This window comes from Melozone crissalis, unplaced genomic scaffold, assembly GCF_028551555.1.
Source record: "Melozone crissalis strain CALT ecotype California unplaced genomic scaffold, PUWL_Pcris_2 ptg000007l_1, whole genome shotgun sequence".
NCBI classification, from domain to species: domain Eukaryota; kingdom Metazoa; phylum Chordata; class Aves; order Passeriformes; family Passerellidae; genus Melozone; species Melozone crissalis.
This window is the reverse complement of record NW_026535785.1, coordinates 17,853,301-17,874,009: the sequence shown is the minus strand read 5'-3', so window position 1 is coordinate 17,874,009 and position 20,709 is coordinate 17,853,301. Positions and strand designations below refer to the sequence as shown.

The 20,709-nt window shown below is 37.7% G+C and overlaps 1 protein-coding gene across 1 annotated transcript in view; it reads left to right on the top strand.

The window, feature by feature from the left end:
* The window catches only part of CDH8 (cadherin 8), a 163,086-nt gene that overhangs the window by 130,777 nt on the left and 11,600 nt on the right, over window positions 1–20,709 (top strand). Inside the window, exon 10 of the mRNA XM_054296251.1 lies at window positions 2,679–2,796. Coding sequence (XP_054152226.1) covers window positions 2,679–2,796 — 118 coding nt within the window. The remainder of the gene's footprint in view (window positions 1–2,678; window positions 2,797–20,709) is intronic.

The following is a 20,709-nucleotide window of genomic DNA, read 5'->3' as shown; positions in this document are numbered from 1 at the left end:
TTTTCCATCCTCAGTGATTCTGTGACTCTGTAATTTTGGGATTCTCAGCCATGTTGTGAAGCATAAATTAAGAGTTGGAGAATTACCTCAGTAATATTCCATTGCCTGAGCACACAACCTGCAGTAGTAAATATGCCTATCAGCACACTAATAAAAACTTGGAAATGAGAATGACTGGACTTTTCTGACCCCTGTCGAGTAAGAGATACCACAGTTTAATATCACTGCATATATATTATGTTTTCTGTTGTGGGTTTTTTTTTTTAAGACCTTATCTTAATGCAAACACACAAAGAAATAAGGTTGCTATGGGAACTCTAACTCTTAATTCTGTGATGTGTGTGTAACACAACAAATGTAGTATTGCACCAAGCCTAGCTTTTGCATATAATTTTTGGTGCATTTTAGGGAAAGAAGCATTTTATAAAAAATGTAGGGAATGGATGGAATACCAGTACCTACAAAATATTATAACAATCTGATAAACTGCGCCTGTTACGTGCACTTGCCTTTCCAGATTTCACTGTGCCATAATCCTTTTCCCCTATTGCTTTCCCATTCTATCAGTGTTTGAAAAATTGAACAGCTATAAAATATATCTGTCTAAACATCTCTGCCTTGTTCAGGATCCCAGCCCAAACTGCACTTCCCTATGGTGATGAATTACTGGTACCTGCTCCAGCCGTGGGCACATCACAGTGGGTGCTCCAGTGCCTGACACCTCTGCAAAGAGAAAGCTGAAAATCCTTCCCATCCATCTGCAAATGGCTCCAGCTCTGCACTGGGACAGACAGAGGCTACTTAGATATTTTCCCATTGTTTATATTTTTCCTACTTTAGGATCCATTATTCAGCTATTAAATTGAAGATCTACCTCATAAAGTAAAAAAGCAAAAGCTGAATTAGGCCTATTTGTTTGTCCATCTCTTCTAATACATTTGTTTGAAATCCTGTCAAGGTTTCCACCTTGACATATGCAGTTATAAAAAAACCCCCACCCTATTTATATGGCATTTAATCAATCTAATTTTTTTTCAATAGGTTTTTGACAATAATAATGATAAATCTGACCAATAATAATAATAATGATAATTCTAATCCAGAATATGATTAGGGTAGGAATTAATTCTCACATTCCTTTCTAAGCTGGGTTGTCCTATAAATTTCACTGCTTGCTCAAACATTTTTTTACATACATGATTTCAAATATTTATATTTTGGTGTTGATCCCTGTGGTTATCTAGTAAGATTTTTGTTCTTTCTTTGACTCTTGAAGAACATAAATATGAATTTGACTATTGTCATATATACAACACAGCAGACTGATAGTCCTTGTGCTTAAATCAGAATAAAATCTTAGTTATTGTCATTTTCTTAGGGAAATGAGGAAATTTTAAAATAAAAGTCTATGAATTTGGACAGCATCAAACCCTGCTTCCGGTTTTCACTCTATACTTAAAAATTTTTAGTGATTCCTAATTTGAATTTAATTGTGCAAGAAATTATAGGTGCATGGCTTTAGACATTGCAAATAAATACATAAGACAATTGTTATTGGATTCAATGGACATGGAAAAGGTCAATAATTCTAATTAAATTTCTTATGAACACCATCTAGCATGAGCTAACTAGCCCTGAAAGCCAGATCTGAGGGTGGGATCTGGATCCAAGGCTGGTTTTGTTACTATTTCTCTGGAAAACCTTTGGTATCAATAGCAACTGCACCAAATATTTTAAAATTCCCAACAAAACAAAATAAATCACAAAGAAACCCAAAAATATCAAGCAAAAACCACCAAACCTCCTGGTTATTTTAAAATAGTGTTTATTCATTTCATAGTCCTATGCAACTTTGTATGATTTGAAGATGATCAGCTGCAGTACCTGAGTAATGTAAAAGGTAAAAATTGTAAATGGAGGTAAATTCACTTCAGACACTGCACTTGGTCATTTAAATCATATGAAGTACTTCATACAAAGTTACTTGATTATTAAAGTTATCCAAACTACCCAAAGCACTCTTCTCACCTAATTATCTTGCATTATTCTAGGAATCATTAATTAATAATTGTTATTAAAAAACAAACAAGCATATCTTCCTAGTACAGGAATAACTGAGGTTTAATTAGAATTAAGTGGAAAAAATAGAGCCCTTGATATTTTCCTTTTTTTTCTTTTTTTTAATTTTTGATTTTTTGTTATCTGGAATTTCACATCCAAATTAATTTTAAAAAGAATAATTATTCTATGAAATGAAATGTGGGTGGGGGAAGGAGAAAGGATTAAAGGTATATTATAAATCCAAGTCCACTGAGAAGAGTGGTCATGTAAATGAAAGCTTGCCATAGGCAATATGAGTCTTTCTGAAGCACAGTTTTGCTTTTTCTGTTGAATAATAATTTATTACTTGTCTAAATCACCAGCAGTTTCTGCTGGCCTCTCTTACCTGTCTCTCCTTATTTACTGGCTCTTTGTTCTGGAACTATTTAAAAAGGGACAGATACAGTTCCTTTTCCCAAGGTTTTCAGTCTAAGGTCTACAAAAGCCTTGAAGAGTTATAAATTATCTTTTTAAGTCTGGCATGGAGAGAAATGAAATGTGTCCAATAAATATAGCTTTTTCCAGCACTGTCTGTTTATCAGGAGTGTGAAAACTTAATGAGCCCATTTATGTTGCAGGTAATTCAGATTGTCAGTGCTGTTGACAAGGATGATCCTAAAAATGGGCATTATTTCCTGTACAGCCTTCTTCCTGAAATGGTCAACAACCCAAATTTCACCATCAAGAAAAATGAAGGTAAGTAGAACAAATAGAAAATGTGTATTTCAATGTTACTTTCAAATTGGTTTGTTGATTTCCAGTTACTTTACCAGTGTGTCCTTTGTGCAATTAAAATGTAAATAATCTGCTGAATGGTACCCTCATTATATCACTTAAGCTATTTCCAATAAGTTTAAAGTAGGTAAGAAGCAAGTAAAATGAATGTGGAATTTAGATCCAGAAAACAGCTCACTGGCTTAAATAAAATGAAAGGATGGATTTACTGTCTGTATTATTCCTATTAATTTGAAATTCCAGAGATATGGTCTAAGATGAAAATCTGAAAATATGTTGATAAATAAATGTTGATTCCTACATTGAGTGTTTATGGATGGGAACATAAAATTAAGTATCTACTAAATCTCCCAAAGAAAGCACCTTTTCAGCGTGTTTGTTGTGTGTATAAAGGTTCCAAAGTATTTTGGTGAGGAGCTTTTGCTAGAAAGAGAAATCCCTTAGGTCAGCAAAGCCCAGAAGGGCACTTTGAGTCCCTGTGCTTTGGAGAACTTCTAGAAGGGCAAAATGTCATTTTGCAGGGCTGTAGAAGGGACCATTCACATGTGATGGGGAAAAAAAGACCCATTTAATATTGTTGGGCAGTAAATTTATACTGATCCTATTCTTTGGCACACAGATCAGTTTGAAGGTCAGATGAGAGAAGGAGCTAGGACTGATCCCAAGAATGCTGTAAAGAGTGCTCTATGTGTTTGTAGTTGAATATTCAGCAAAGTTGTTCTATCTTGGCTCTTTTCAATAATGCACACCCTGCCAGGAATTCTGGTCAAATTCAGTTTCTTATTTGAAATTGCAAGAAAGTAAAGCCCTGTTTAATCCATTACTAATAGGAAGATGAATGTGTGTGCTGTACGTGCAGGGGTGTAAAAGCAATACATGAAATGTCAATTAAAGAGAAAATGCTGTTTGCATTTTTTTATTCTATCTGTTCCAACCTAGAATCATGATGACACTGTTTTGCTAAATGACACTGCACCTAAATTCTTAAATCTGCTTAAATATATCCTTTATTTTGCTTTTCTTTAGATGTGTTTTTCTCTTCTAGCATTCACAAAGTGTGTCTCTACTTATATCTCTATTTTCTTGTAGTAAATGAGTCTCTGTGTGTTTTCTGGAGAAGATAAAACAAATCTCTTCAAAATGCATTTCATAATCATCAGCAGTGTAACACAAATTGAATTAAGCATCCTAAATGTGAGGTGGTTTGCTTGGCACAGCATGACAAAGTAAAAAAGATCTTAGCATTTCTCTTCATGTTTAAATACTGAGCTCACGTTGCTAATTACCCTTGTCCTTCCAATCTGTTACCTATTTAAGACCCACTCCTGCTCCTACTCACAGACAATGGCAAAATGAGTCCTGAGCTGAGTGGGAGTGAGGAAACTTTCTATGTAACAAGGTTTAGAAAAATAAGTCAAATTTTGTTACATCATTGTCACTCAGTTTTATGAAGTTTTTAATGTGTTTGAATCAGTTAAATGTGAAAATCCTCTTAAAACAACCACCTGAAATCTCTTGAAATTAAAAATCTGCTTGAAGAGACTTTTCTGATTCAATCCTCCAGTATCCAGTAATAAAACTCCAACTATGCATGCCATCCTTGTCTGTCAAGGTTGCTCAGTCAGGGGTGCTGTGCACAGTTGATGTTAGAACATGATCTCCCACAGGAAGCAAATACTCCTGTCAGAGCCAAAATCAGGGTATCATTTGGCTGAGGTGAGTTTTATGTCCTTTAAACATCACAGATCTTCAGTAAGTCTTTATTTAGTTATGCCACTTAAACAATGAACTTGACCATGACTTTGTCTTGAATGCATCTGCCAGATAAGCATGAGAGATTATTCATATTGAAAGACAGAAATATCCCTTAAAACCCCTGAATTCACAAGTCAAATTTCTCCTTTTTTTTGTATTACTGAGTGTCTGGGCTGTCCAAAACCAAGCTGGCGTGATGTGGAACTGTAAGGAAATGTCTGTAAAAGACCTTCCTTTCTTTTCTGGAGATCAGATCAATGCTCAACACAGTAAAGCTTGGAACAGAAAAACATTCCCTCACAATGGTGGCCAAAATCCTTGACATCTTCCTGAGTCCTCAGCCTCAATTTCCTCTCAGATTAATTAATTCCTGCCAAACTAATTCTTCAAGGCAGCAGAAACTTTATAGCTGCTGAAAAAATGCTGTCTACTTGTGAATTACCTGCGTTTTCTCAGGAAGCCTCCTGTAGAAACCCAATTTTTACTTGCTAGGTTTAGCACATCTCTTTATTTAAATAATTTTTAGTACTTTGCCTTTCTTCAAAATTCAAAATTCTCTTGAGGGTTGAGATAAAGAGAAGTACTTCTCCTCAAGAAATGATATTGCTCTTTTGAGTTGTCTTGTGCTTTAGGTAACTGTGTGGCATTTGGCCACCATGGAATGATGACATTGAATGTGGTGACATTGGTGTGTCTCTCTGTGCCAGGAGAAAAAGCTGCAGTGCCCTCTTTCTGTCCCTCCTGCCAAAGAATTCATAGGATGTCTGTGATTTGGAATGTTGCCTTCCTGTGTAGAACATAAGCATAACCATTAATCAATTTAGCTTGTTGCACACAGGCTGATTCTGTTGTTCAAACCTTCCAGATCACCCTAAGGCAACTTCCCCTGATAGTCAGTAATTAACTGTGCTGCTGACATGCATTGCAAATATTATGATTGGCCATGTTGTTGAGAAATGTGTTTAACTAAGTGACACAACAGGTATCTTCATCAGGAACCACAAAAAAAAAAACCAAAAAACAACCAACCAAAAAACCAACCAACCAAAAAAAAAAAAAAAAAACCAAAAACCCCAAAACACTTCTCAGAATATTTTATTACATATATAGAAGTTATGCTTATTTTATTACATATATAGACATTATGCTGTGCTCACAGCAGGATCTGTGCCTTGAAATGGTGCACTGGTGTTCTTCATTTGCTTGGTTTGTTGAATTTCCATATTAATTTCCATATTATTTTCCCCACATTAATTTTTCCATATTATTTTTTATATTAATTTCCCTATTATAAATTTCCATATTCCCTCGGTAGACAAGATATCCAAAACTGTAGAGGCTGTGGTGAGTTTATGTAAATGATGTAAAAAATGCAAATTTAAATGCCATCATGCATCTCACTGAATATGTGTAGATCATCTCTTAGCCATCTTTATTTTCCATATCTACTGATGCTTTTCTTCTGTCCTTTCCTGAGCTCAGATGTCCATTACTGGTGGGATTTGTAGGTTTAGTGCCTTGGGTTCCTGGGCAGTGAGTGATAATCCAAATCCAGGCAATCATGCCCTCTCCAGCTGTAATCAAGGCATGCTGAGCTCTTGGATTGCCAGGTGCAAAAATCTTTATCCCCTCTCAAGAGAAATAATAGAGTTATATAAAAAATATATATATAAGAAGTTAATGCTAGATGAAAATCATGTCATGTTTTCTGTGTTAGACCTGTGACTAAACCTGTGACTCTGTGGCATAACAAGTCCCTGACTGCACAAACTCCTGACTGAATCTCTGGGAATTTTTCACGTGCTTTTGTGCTGGGTTTTCTTCATAGGAACAGAAGCAGGAAAAAAATGAAAATCTGTGTTTAGTGTGGCGTGTCTGAAAAACCTCGAACCAGAAAAACCTCAAATTTCAGATGAAAATATCTCATGTTTAGACAAGTGTTGATACACTCTAGCAATGTGTTGTAGACTGACTAGAATTAACCCTTCCAAAAAAACTGTAGGCTCACAATAAATGACAAAAAACTGACAGGAATCTAGACAACTGATGAGGATTTTTTACTGTCATGGCATCAGAAAACGGAAATGAGGCCTCTGGAAATGGAATTAGAATTTGTTGACAGCTTTTTTTTCAGGTGAATGGTCTTCACAGAGCAGTACCTAAAATCTTCTGCTGCATCCCAAAAACCCTCTCACAGCAGTACCTGTTTTCAGCATTGAATCCTTCAGGTTCCCTTAGATTGTTCAAGTGAGAACAGAACTCTGTGATAGGAGCATTTTCACACATGCAAACATTTTGATATGCTGCCAGTGCAATTTTTACTGTCAAAAACTACCAAACACATCTTTGCCATAAAGAGACCTAAAGTTTTTCCCACGAGAAGTTGCCATTGCTATTCCATTTTTCTGATGCCAGAATCCGTTTCCTAATGGAATAAACCCCAAATTGGACCTTCCACAGTACCTTTAAATGCAGTAATTCTTCTGAGAGGAGAATTTATCTTTCCTGGATAAAGGGGATATTCCATAATTCTTGTAGGGCTTTTGTAGCAGAGCAGTCCTGGGGTTGCCTGGCTTATGGGCAGGGCTTAGCTTTGGGTTAAGAACCTTACTGGCATGAGCTCATATTCCTGCAGAAATCCAATAGCCTGATTTGGCTTGTAACAGGCTGATTATCAGTGATCAACCTCCTCTCTCCTCAAATATCCAATGTCCATCTGGCAAGTTGAGCTCTGAGTTTGGTCCTGATGCTAATGAGTGCATAGTAAAATTTCTTTGTTTTTTTTTAATTGAAGAATTATAAATCTGCCTCAGTGATGATCTGTTCTGTTAATTCTCGCTAACAAGCTTAATATTTATACTCAGCTACACTTAGTTTGTTCAATCTATGACACATATAACAGCTCCAAGAGTGATCATGTTTAAATGTCCATTTCTTTCATTCTTTCCTTCAAGTTAAATCTTGCTTATGTCCTCCTTGTGCTGCTTTGAAAGTGCAGGCACTGTGTCAGGTGTTTTAAAGGAAGTGGCCTGGTAAAATCTTTTCAATCACTGCCTTGCATGCCTTTGTATATTATGGATTATTTTATATTTCATCACCTCTTTATCATTAGAAACCAAATATTTCTAAACTTTCACAATAGCTGAGGAAAACTATTACATGCAAGCACTTTTAGATATCCCAAATAATAAGACAAATTATTATCACTTTTTTTGTTAAAGTTCTTCTCTGTCACTGTGATTTTAATACAATAAAACCTGGATTTTTCCCCAGCTTTTTTCATCAAAGTATTTTTAGCAGCATCTGTCAAATACATACCTGGAGGGTGAGTCTTTTGTTCCCACCAGAGTAACTCTCATGTGTTAAAATAAGTCTTTCCCTGAAACAGTTTCTTTTGGCATTTCTGGATAAGTCTCTCTGCCATTGTCTCAGCTGCCAGCTGAAGCTCCTTCTGTGTTTTTGATTGACTTTTCTCTCCAAATGTATCCCTCAGAGAGCTCTGAGGTGACTCCTCTGTTTCATTGCCCTGCTTTCACTTTGCCCAATTTCAAAGTTAACCCCCTGACCCCAGGTACAAATTGCCAGAGCAAGGACATCATTAAGCCCATCATTTCTGGATGGATGTGCAGCGAACGTCCAGAATCACAGCACCCAAACAGTGCCTTGGATGTGAGCAGCACATCCTCACACATTGCTGCAGTTTCAGGCAATTTTGGGAAGCTTTGTGGCCCAGCTGCCACGTGCCAGAGGCTGTTCCACAATGGCACTGCTCGAGGGAAAGCACATGCTTATGTATTTCTAATGGGTTTAATTATCATCCTCGTTTCTTTTCTATATCAGTAATTAGACTTTCAAACTCCAAAACATTCAAAATCACATCCTTGTTAGTGGTTTTCTTCAAATTAAGTGATGTGCTCAGTCTTGCATCTTATAAGTTATTATTTTTCTACCATCTGTCAATATTAGTGGTATGGAATAACATCCAGAAGATGTAAAGGAATATGAGGCATAATCTAAGGAAAAGCATTGATCAACATCTCTTTTAATAGATCTGATTTTTGTCACCAGAAATCACAAGGAATACTTGCATAACAAGGTGCAAGCAGTGTGAAAGGAGCAGAGATAAAAATAAAGCATTGCAATGTATTAAAAAATAACAAACACAAAGTACCCTATTATCTGGCACTGGTGTGTCAGGATCTGCCATCCACAGCCACACATCATGTTTCTCCAGGAGTGTTCATAGTGTGAAAAATGTATTATAAATATCATACTATCAATCTTATTCTCAGCATGGCATTTAAACTGGAGTTGTTAAATAGCAAAGTTCAACATTTTTATAACCTGTGCATGCCAGAAGAACCTCAGTTTATTGATTTTTTTATGAATAATAGAGTTAATAATGAAATTGCTAATACAAAATTATTGAAATGTTTCCTTTGTAGCGTGGTTGAAAGATTTTGTTCAATAAGTTCATTTTTTGCTTCTATTAGAAATTTTAAGTTAAATAAATTAAAACAAAGCATAAAAATGTTATTTTGCTGAGTAGGAAGGTCTAAATATTGCCAAAACAAATCATGTGGTAGTTAAGGTAACTACATTCTATGAAACACTGTAATTCTGTGAATTAAGAATAATTTGGCATTATTTTTTTTTTCCTAAAAATACTTAATTATATTTTGAATGCATACTTGCCTTTCTCAGCTAAAAACAAAATGTGATTTACAGGCCTGAAGTAACACAGTCTACTGATGGCCTGCAAGTTATCCTAAACTGTTGAGCCCCCTTTTATGAATTAGGTGTCTGGTGTGCCTTGTTCTGCTGCTGGAAAGTGTGTCAGGATCACAGTGGGGCTGGGAGGGGACCTGGGGACACTGTGGCACCAGGCAGGGACACCATGGAAAGGACAGGACTGATTCAAGCTCCACTCCATTAATATGCCAAAAGGGATGTTCAGCCAGCCAAACAGCTTTGCTGGAGTGAGTGGTTGTACCCTGGGTGGCATGTGGCTAGCTCTTGAAATAATTCATGCAGTTCTTTATTTATTATACTCAGGTTCCTTTACCCTTGGTCCATTCACCTGCCTGAAACTGCTTTGGATCAGAAAACATGCTAGATCATCCTTTGTGAGAAAAGTAATCAATTATCTTATTTGCATATCTGACAATTCTAAGATGTAATGTCATCCTGTGAAGTAGGACTGTGCCTAAGAACTGAAAGAGAGGAGCCCTTTCTCAGGGACAAGTGATGAGCTCTGTGAGGAGGAAATCAGTGTTATACATCTTTAGATTATTCTCAAATTCTGGAAGTCTTGGTAGAATTCTAAGGTAATGATAATATTCCCAAGGCACCCCAATACATTCCAGTAGTGCTCAGAGGTTCTGTCTTGCCAGGCAGTGGATGAATTTCCATTTTCACTGTATGATTTTACATTGCAGTTGAAGTGATAGATCTGACTCCTGTCTACTATTCCTAGCAAGGCTACACTTTTCCTTGGTACTGAAGTGTTAGTCCTACCTAGCTGAGAATGCTGGTGCCAATATTCTCAGTGTCTTTCTGCTGATAACTTTCTGCTTCCTTTCTCCCTTCTTTCTTTACTGTAATCACTATCAGCTGTGTTCTGTTGTTCCCTCAAGTTCTGTTTTTCCTTGATGTTGACTATCAGTTGAGTGAGATTTGAAACAACTTCCCTGGCAGGGATGGCTGTGGTGTTGTTTTCTGAAGTGATTGCATTACTGTAGATGGGAAGCCAGCATTTTTCCACTCCAGTCCTTTGTCCTTCACTGACACCTGCTTCTGCTGTCTTTCCTGGCTTTCTTCTTGCATGCAGATCACTGCTCTTTCCAGACTCCTTTCTGATTAGAGCCACAAACCAGGTGAAGAGTCAGTGCAGTTCTCCTGCAAACACTTTTCATCCATGTCTGGGTGATTTCAGCTTCTTACAATGGTTGTGTGCTATTCACCACTTCAATAGGCTAAAGAGGTGACTCCTTCTTGGTGCACACAGCAGAAACAGAGAACTAGGATCAACTCTTCAGAGGCTAACTCAGCTGCCAGCTCCTCCACCCTGTGACCCTTCTGTCTGTTCTGTCCACCTGAATCCTTATTCACTCCTCTCCTGTATTCAAGATGCAGGACTCCAGACAGATTCCCTCTCTCCTCGCCCTAAGCCAGAGGTGATCCATCAAGTCTTCACTGGACTGGACAGGCCAAGCTGATGGATGAACCAGCAAGGAGGGGGCCATCTGGTAAGCTGATTGTCCTCTTGCAGGCACCTCCAGCTCCTCTTCAGCCCCTCTGTACTTTTCACAGTTTTGCCCTGGCAAAGTGTTTCCTGGGAGCTTCTGTTCCAAATGCTGTTTGACCTCTCCCTCCTGGTTGACTTGAGCTCTGTGGTGACAACTTCTTTCCAAGCCTCCCAAATGCAAACTTTCAGACAGCTACAGAGGAGTTGTATATGCACACTGGAAAATCAGACTGATTCCCACTGCATCCCATCCTTTCAGAGACTCTCTTTTTTTGGTCATTTGAATCAAACACAATTACAGAGTTATTGCAGAGCATTAGTGCAAACATGACCCAGCCCCAAACAGCTTCCAATGGGGGTGATGAGACCCAACTAATCCCAAATACATGCAGCCTGCCATTATGCATACATGACTAAAGAGACTTTTACTTCACTCGCTCTTAATTTATTATTTGTGCTGCTAGCAAAAGAATGTTGCCAAGACGTCAATTATGTTTCATTTTATAAATCAAACTAATTGAGAACCAGATGCAATCTGAGTGAAAAAAGATCTGAGGTCAGTGTTGTGCACCATATGCACGACAGTGCTTACTCATGATGAGGGAATGGATTGGACAGCTGTGAATTTTCCTGCTGTAGGAGTTTCATCAAGCTCGGTAGTGTAACGTCCTTAGCTCTCTTTTCCAGTTTATTGCATTAATTTCATAACAAATCTAAAGAAGAATGAGTAAGCGATAAAAAGTTGTGAAAACAAAACAGGAGAGCAAAAGAATTTGGTCAGTAAGTTAGCTTGAAAATCTGTCTGGTTCAGTAATAACATGGAACATGGATGAAAGAAATAGCAGAGAAGAACAAATTGAATCTTCAGTGTGACTTAATTTCAGACACATAATGGGAAAATAGACATTAAATCAAGATCTCAAGACTGAACTGCTTTGCAGGCAGAAGGGTGGTGTTCTTACTGAGTGCAGAACTTCTGCACTAACAGCAGTAGGATCTGCAGTACCATCTCCTTGGAATTCATCAATGGGCAGGGCCTGAGCCCTGGGGACATTGTCTCCTCCCTGGGGACATTGCAGAGCCGCAGGGACACACTGCTGTGCCCTGAGCTCTGGGATGGCCCTGCTGGACCAGGGAGCTGCCACCAGAGCAGCCCCTTTGGGTCCTTTGAGCCTTTTCCTACTCCAGGTTTCTGTGATGGGATGTTCTTACCCAGCCTCACCCATCCTGGGATTGTGTGAAACATTGCTCCACCAGCTTTTAATCAAAGCTTCCCTAAGTGCCCCAACATGACTCCTTAAAAACTCACAGCACCCATGATTATGATATTCTAGGACTTTAGAAGTATTTCATAGTAGTATTTATAGCTAAGTGAATATACAATATTTGGAGATAAATTTCCAGCTTTTTAAGCAGCTACCTTCTGAAAGAGTTCAGAGATTTCTAAGTACCACTTCTGACTTGATGGGTACATCTGATTCCTCTAGGTTTTCTGCAAAAAGCAATTTCTGGGGTGGAAATGTTCATGGACATTTGCCCTGACTATGTTTGACTTCCTGGAAATGGATTTAATTCTGAGTAGGAGGAATGATGTACTGAGGCCAAAGGTTCTGGTAGAACCTCTGCCTCATCACCACCTCAATATATTACCCAGCAGAGTCATATTGCATCTAAGAAGTTCTTCTGGGTTCACCTCATGGTAACCTTTTGTTTTGGTTTGACTATTTGGATTTTATCCCTAAGTACTTTATTTACCTTATTGGTTCTTTCTTTCTTTCTTTCTTTCTTTCTTTCTTTCTTTCTTTCTTTCTTTCTTTCTTTCTTTCTTTCTTTCTTTCTTTCTTTCTTTCTTTCTTTCTTTCTTTCTTTCTTTCTTTCTTTCTTTCTTTCTTTCTTTCTTTCTTTCTTTCTTTCTTTCTTTCTTTCTTTCTTTCTTTCTTTCTTTCTTTCTCTCTCTCTCTCTCTCTCTTTCTCTCTCTCTCGTTCTCTTTCTTTTTCTCCCTCCCTCCCTCCCTTCCTTCCTCCCTCCCTCCCCTCCCTCCCTCCCCTCCCTCCTTCCCTTCCCTCCCTTCCTCTCTCTCTTCTCTCTCTTTTTTTCTTTTCTTTCTCTCTCTTTCTCTTTCTTTTTTTTCTTTTTCTTTCCCTCCCTTCTCTCCTCCCTTCTTTCCTCTCTTCCATTCCTCCCTCCCTCCTTCCCTTTTGCTTCTTTATTTTCCCCTTCCCTCCCTCTTTGTAAATTTCTTGGTTGCTCTCATTATGGAATAGCTCTTTGTTTTATCGTATCCTAAATGCAGACTCTTGAGGAGGAATTAATTTAGTAGTTGATCTAATTGCACTTTTGTCAATTAATGAGAAACTAGATAGGAGTCTCATTTTAAACTTTCAGTTGCTGTAAAGATTAAAAGAACACCAACACTGTTCTACTAGAGGAAGAATAAACAGGCTAAAAGTGAAAAAAATTTAAGCAGGAATTATCACCTCTTAACTGTTACTTTTCCCTTTGATTAGGAAAAATCTCCTTTTGCAATTGTTTCAGACTATTTGCATGTGGATGCTCCATTAAAAATAGAAGGTGTTTATTTTTCACACTTAGCTTTAAGGCTTATCTGACTAATTATTACACAACTGACATTATAATGTGAGTTTAAAAGGCTCAGATCATGTTCTAATTTGTATCTTGTTTTGAACCAACAACAAGTGTTTTACACAAGGAAGGAGTTGGAATCACAGCTGTTGTTCCTGAAGGGTGACCACAACACTGATTATTATGTGAATTCTGTCTCTGTATTTTCCTGAACCTGTCTGGGGTGCTCAAATAAGTTTATATTTTATATTTTACATACCCTTTTATCTCCTCCTTACTCATTTTGAGGAGGTGACTGTTTAAGAACTGGTTGTATTTCTCTGTCATAGCAAGTACAGCAGTGACACACTGAAGGAAACATGAGATTTTTTAAATTATTTTTTACTACAGCTTCCAACATCAGCCTTTAGAAAATAAGGGAGAAGGGGGAATTTGTACCACTTAGTTTATTTTCCCATCAACTCCTGATTTTGTAATTTTTTATGGGTGATCTTGTTGTAAAATATGTCACTTTGTTGGTCTTCATTTAATTCTGTCTAATTAGGATGTACTTTATTTGGTAAGCAGCCAGTAATTAGCAACATATTTATGTAATTATTAACATGTAATATTTATATAATAAATCTGCCTAGAAGGCAATGCATTCAGAGGGCAGGGAAGAGGTAGAATACATGATTTGACTGAACAGAGAGATCTTACACACTGAGCCAAACACAGCGAAGAAATGAAATGCATCAGTTGACCTGTCTAGTCTGGGGAGAGAGTTTGCATATCCTAAAATGATAGGATGTGCACACTTGGTAATCAGCACTGATTAGAGAGGGAGTGAAGATGGGCCCCTGTTTGAAGTGAGATAATAAGGCAGCTTGTTAGGGAGAGATAAATAGAACTTGAAGAAAAGGACCAGATGTCTGCTTGATGGCACTGAAGAGGAGGAACTCGTGGGGTCCTCCAAAGGTAACTGATGGATGTGGGAATCAGGGAAGCAGTGGGAGCTCTGTGCCCGTGTTCAGAGAGCAAAGGCTGAGCCCCCATCCTGGCCTGACTAACCCTGGGCTCAGACTGGCGAACTCCACTCTGGCTGTAGGCTAAGACTGTGTTCATGCCTAAACAGTAATTGTAACTCTGTAGGATTGGGGGTTTTAGTAATCTGATTTTAAGAGCTAAATCAGGAATGAAGTCCTCGTGGTGGAGTTTTGAGTAGAGTTTGAGGTTGAAGCCCCAAACTTTAAAAGGAGCACCAACAGTAATCTCTGAATGCTGATGAAAGTTTTCTGCTCTGTTCTAAGAATATTGGGCTGTTTGAACATGAACACTGCATTTTTTCTTCTCTTTAATGACATAACCATTTCACATCACTTTCATAAATACAGGTAAAACTTTCCGGCTTTCTTTCTTTATGAAACTCTCATTCAGTCTAACCTAAAACTGAAGCTAAAATAGAGCTTGTTGGAAATAATACAAAATAAAACTAATTCATGTAGGCTTTTCCAACTTGTTGCTCCCTAACCTTGCTTAGCTGGGTCCTGTCACTTTCTATAACCTTTTCATCCATTACTTGTGACCCTCCTGTAAATTATGCAGTGCTCCCCCAACAAAGATTAAGACCTTGTGATCTCAGAGCACTCTACAGGAGTGATGGATTTTTGATTGAGGAATTGTTCTGGAGTTTGGAACATTTCTGTTTAGCTTGGCTATGGCTTTCCTGTATGAATTTGGATAAAACATTTAATCACTGTGCTGCTGTTGTGCTGTGCAAACACTGCAGAGCTGCGAGCAGTGGGGCTGGTAAAGGCTGAGAGTTTCAGGAGTGCTCTAAGGGAGGGATATTTTGGATTCTTCTGGAAGTCCCAGACAGGCAACATGAGGAATTGTCAGAGGAGGAGATGGTGGAGCCCAGTCTGATGGCAGGTGGCAGCTTTGATATGAGCTGCAATACTGAATACAGAGGGAGGTAGTTGAGCCTCAGTTCTACTCCTGACATCTCCTTCTGTGTCATTTAATCTAATCCACATTGTTATGGCTTCTTTGTACTAATATTTTCTATTTTTAAATGAGAAAAAAAATTCAACAAATCAACTTTTTCTTGTTTTGTACCTTTTTTTGCTAACAGGCAAGATCAAAAGATGTAGTTGCTAAAAACTTTATGGAATTCTAATACAGCCTGTCTAGCAGAACCACTTGCTTCAAAAATTCATATGTAGACCATAGCTTTTTCTAAACTAAAAATGTTTTTCATAATTTTTTTTTCCTTGTAAGGAAACATAACTTTCTCAAAATATCTACTGGGTTTTTTCTGCTCACCTTTATATGTTTTTTAATATATTTTTTAAACTTTATATGTTTTTTCTTCATGATCACAGAGGTCTTTTTGGCATAATGAGATGTATTTTCCTCTACCAGTAGAATCCCCATCTCTTCTAATATTTTTATGTGATCACGCTTTGTATTTTTACTGCAGCTTCTGCCTAAACACTTCACTTGTACTTTATCAGACTCTTCATGACAAATTAGAAGACAACAAGGAACCATTTGCAAGGTGTTCTCTTGGCTTACAGATACTTTATATATGTATACCTCATAACTTCTCTTCATGGGATGAAGAGAAACACTGAATAATATGTCTTGTCTTTTGTCACAGTTATATTTCTATTGTGAATACAAATGTTTTACTATTTTTAGAACTCCCATCCTTGGAGATATTCAGAAGGCAGCTGGACAAGGTCCTGGGGTTTGGGTAGCTGTGGTGAGCAGGGTTGGACCAGATGATCTCTGGAGGTTCTTTCCCACCTCACTCAACCTTTGATTTCATGAGAACTCTAAACAACTTCTGAGCTGGTGCTGTAGTTTCATATATTCATAATATATGAACATAAATATTCATAATATTCACCCATATTAGCAGTGACTTTGTAACATCTCTGTGGTGAGGCAGAATTCAAGTGCTGACATCTTTCCCTGGCTGCTTCTTTCCACGTTCTGTGTTGTGTTACACCCTGTACAGAGCAAAGGCAGGGTCTTGCAGTATGTCCTGGGCTTGGAATCTAAATTCAGATACGTGTGTGCTCCTGCTTTGATTCTCCATGATCCAGCTGTGTATCCCAGTCTGGAACTTGTGGCTATTCCAGGTTTTTTCCATGCAATGTTAGCATGCTGTCCAGAAACTTTCCAAAGAGCATCTGGGATGTTTCATTTGAAAATTTGTTCAAACTATTCCACTCTATAAATGGTTTTTTTTTTTTCCCACTCCCTGGAATTCCTTCTCTGGATGGCTTTTGCTCTTCCCTGCATTTCAAAAGGCCATGAGTTTTCCCCATGGGAATCACATCCTCTGTTAGAGGTGTGCCTGTAATAAGGCATGTGTGAATCCTTTGGGTGTGAGGCAGAAGCCTGAATTACTGCCATTAATGGTCTGATGATAACAAATTGTTATTGTTATATGTAATCTGCATATCAGAATGTCTTCCCAAAGTCATTATCATGCTGCCTGTGTACCCAGGAGCAATGTTACACCATAACATTTCAGTCTTTCAAATTACAAAAAGCTAATATAACTCTTGATGACATTTACAAAAATGTATAATGGCACTGCTTTCAGGGCTCTCACAGAAATTGTTCTCAGGGAACTTCAAGGGAGTTCTGCTGTATAAGAGCTGCAGGATCTGGCACTTTTTACAATCAAAGCCACATTTTTTTTTTCTTCAGTGGCACCACCTCAAGAAAATGTTAAGTCAGAATTGTTTTTAATTTATTTTCTGACTTAAAATGCCCCAGCCAACGTAAGCTGTATTTAACTTTCAATGCTCTTTGGCAGAGAGTGCACATTCTAAATTTCTTTTCATAGGAAGTTGTTATGTCAGAGTTATAAACCTCTGAAAATTGGCATTTTGTAATGGAAGTGCTGACAAGACCTTTATTACACCAGTACAAAAAGGCAGCATTCCAATAAATGCTGGTTGCTGTTTTTATAGTCTGCTGCTTGCTTTCTGCAGCTGTATTTCAAAGTGGACATTATGTAAAAAGTAAGTGGCATAATAGAAATACAGCGGTAAGGCTGGAATTTGGCTTTTACTGTTGCAACAAAACTTCAATATGGTTGATAGGTCTGATTACAGATTTAGTTTTTAAGGGCTGGTGTATGATTTATTGGTAAATTGCTTTAAATCCCTACCAAGCCTCTCTGTACATTCAGCACAGAATTGGAAAGGAAAAGGTGATAATCATGGCATGGGGAATGGATGTTAAATTACTTAAATGGCAAGAACACATCACATCTAATACCCAAAAGGTTGCTACTTAAGTTTTATCGTTTTTACTGTGATATTGAGAGTTTACATTGTAGAAAGAAAGATTCACTTCAAACATCCATGATTGTCTTCGTAGTCCCCAGGTCTGTGAACTTTTCCAGACCTGGAAGTCACTGATGTAAGAAATGGAGGATGTGTGTGAAGTGAGGAAGGTGAAGAACATGACTGGGAATTCTTGGAACTTTTCCATCCCTTACCAAAATCACTCTGAATTTCACTGAACCTGGTGGAGGTTTAACTCTACACAGAAGAGAACAGCAGTCAGGGTAAAGTTTAAAGCTGTACCTGTCACTGTGGCCTGAGGGGCTCAGATCCCTGTCTGCCACCAACTTCTCCTCCCACACTGCTGTTTGTTAAGTAGGTATTCATAGAAAGACTGAGAATCCATTATCCCTCCAAAGAAAAGCAGATGGCACAGCCTTGGGATATCTTGCCTTTTTTACTTTTCCTTCCAGCATTTTTGTTGGAATCTGGTAATAGAGTACTGGAAAGTTCTTGGTTCAAATGCAAAATATAGGCATTATTTTATCAAAGTGCTGTAAAACACCGTATCACTATCTGAAACTTTTTGGTTAAAATAACAACAGAATAAAATTAACTAGAATATGTAGATTTCAAAAATGATCCATCAGTCTATGCAAATTGCTGTGTTAATAATGTATTTTTAATGCTGAGCACATTTGACAGCCATTTCATCTCTTTTTCTAAACCAGAGCTTGGCAACCTGCATTAATTCTTACACTTTACAGATGTACCATTCAATGCACGTGCCACGCAGTGATGTGATCTGAATGGAGCAAAGCATGTCACAGCAGTGGCATTATTGGTAAACAGCTTTGTGGCTGCCTGCTGGCATGCAGGAGAGAAGCAGGAGGGGCAAAAGCCAGGGCTGGTTCAGCTCATCTCACACCCTCACTGGCCTGGGTTTGCTTCCCATTATGGGAGGGCCGAGCCCGAGTGGCAGCAGGGTGTTAGGAAAATTAATCCACAAACATCAGAGGTTTATGTCCAAAAGGGAGACAGAGGAGTCCTTTTACTTTATTTGAATATAGGGAGAGGCCATGGGGCATTCCCCTGGGGTCTCTCCAATTTTTGGAGGATGCAGCCTCCCTTTTTATCCCAATTTCCAGCCACATTTCCCTTCTCTCTTTCCCCCTTGGCTGAGGTGCTTGAGAGATTCAGACTTCCCAATAGGCCTGATACCAAAGATTTCCCTCTAAGGTATAACCCTCCATTTTAAATTGTAATTCTTATGGAATTTAGGGTTTTTTCTTCCCCATTGTTTATTTCGTCTCTCAATATCTAATTTCATCTATCAGCAAACCTAAAGTTTATTTGTAAAAGCAAATTTCTTTTTCCATTCATCAACCAGTGTAGTCCTTCCCATTGTTTCTTTTATCTCCCAGTGCTAGTTTTATCCACCAGCAGACCCACAGCTTGTTTGTAAAGACAAATCTGCCATTCCTCTCAAGGGGTTTAGAAGAGATGAACAGACAAACCAGAGTGAGTGAGGTTCAGTCAGATGTGCTGGGTGCAGTTCAGATAAGGTGGAGCTTAAACAGACCCAGAAGCCAAAATTTCCTGCTTTGACTCGCTGTGTGTCTGTAAATTGAAAAGAGAGAGAGAGGTACCATGTCCTAATTATTTCTCTACTCCATTAACAAAAAAACTGGTATTATTTCAGACTCAATGTGTTCTACATCATTATTTCTTCAGCAGGGATTTTCTGTCCTTTCTTCAATGAGTTAAAAAACCAAGGTACAAAATACAGGAGTTGTTGCTAGACTGCAAGGGACCATATAGTTAGGTTTGATTATAGCTCTGCTGGCCTAAAGGTCAAAGGAAAGTTTTAGAATACTTAAGAGACAATTATCTAAAGTTCAGACTTTTCCAAAGGAATAGAACTAGAATTATACCGACTATTATCTAAAGTTCACATTTTCAAAGGAAAAAGGTAGGAGGAAATGCTTATTCATCATCACTTTACTGTTAATTTGTCTGGCTTTTTTTTCCCCTTCTGTCAAGAATTTGTTTACTACAAGTTCTGTATTACACAGTACCACTAACATTCCCCTTTCCAAGAAATTTTAACATATGAGAATGATGTATACACGATTAAATATTACTTTGCTCATGATTCAAAATTCCCAGCAGTACTTTTTATTTCTGCAAAGGACTACAAGGAAATGTGTTTAGGTTTTTTTATTCATTAGTTGATTCAGCTGCTCAGTTCTGGCATAAACTGTTATTATTTAAGCCAACTGGTAAAGAGGAGAAAATAATCAAAGATACAAAATATATGACATTTTCCAATTATTCTTCTACCAATACATTTTCTCACACTAAATACTTTTTCTTTCCCTGTGATCTTATTGGTGTTTTAAGGAATTGCAGAAAGTTCAGGTCTATAAAAAACCCAAAATCATTCAAGTGTTTGTTAATTTGTCATAGGAATGCCTTGTGAATTGCCATTAAATATGCCAGTATGGAATGCAACTTGCTGTGGGGCAGGAAAGAGAATTTGATCAATCAGCCGAATTTTTATGACAAAAAGTTTCTTTGTCTGAACCTGCTGTCTGCTATCAAATTTGATAGCAATCATCAATCTGCTTTTTTGAAGTCATTGTGAATTTTTTACATTTGTGAAAAGCAGGTCAATTTGGAATACCTGTGGAGGCTTTAGTGCCCATATAGTTTGGCCACCATAAGTCAGCAAAAATATACTGTAAAAAATGGCCTTCTTTAATTTCACATGATTTTGTAAGCCTTCTATTTGAATAGGACATTTATGTCTAGCACAAAGATTCGACAAAGGGTCCTTTTTCTTGTAAATTACAGCTCAAGAGGATTTTGTTTGCGATAATCATCAAGGAAGGCCTGGTACACCTGTAAAAATACACATGACACAGTTGTATATATAGATATATTAATATACATACATATATATATGTCATCATAAAAATGTATTTTTTATACATACA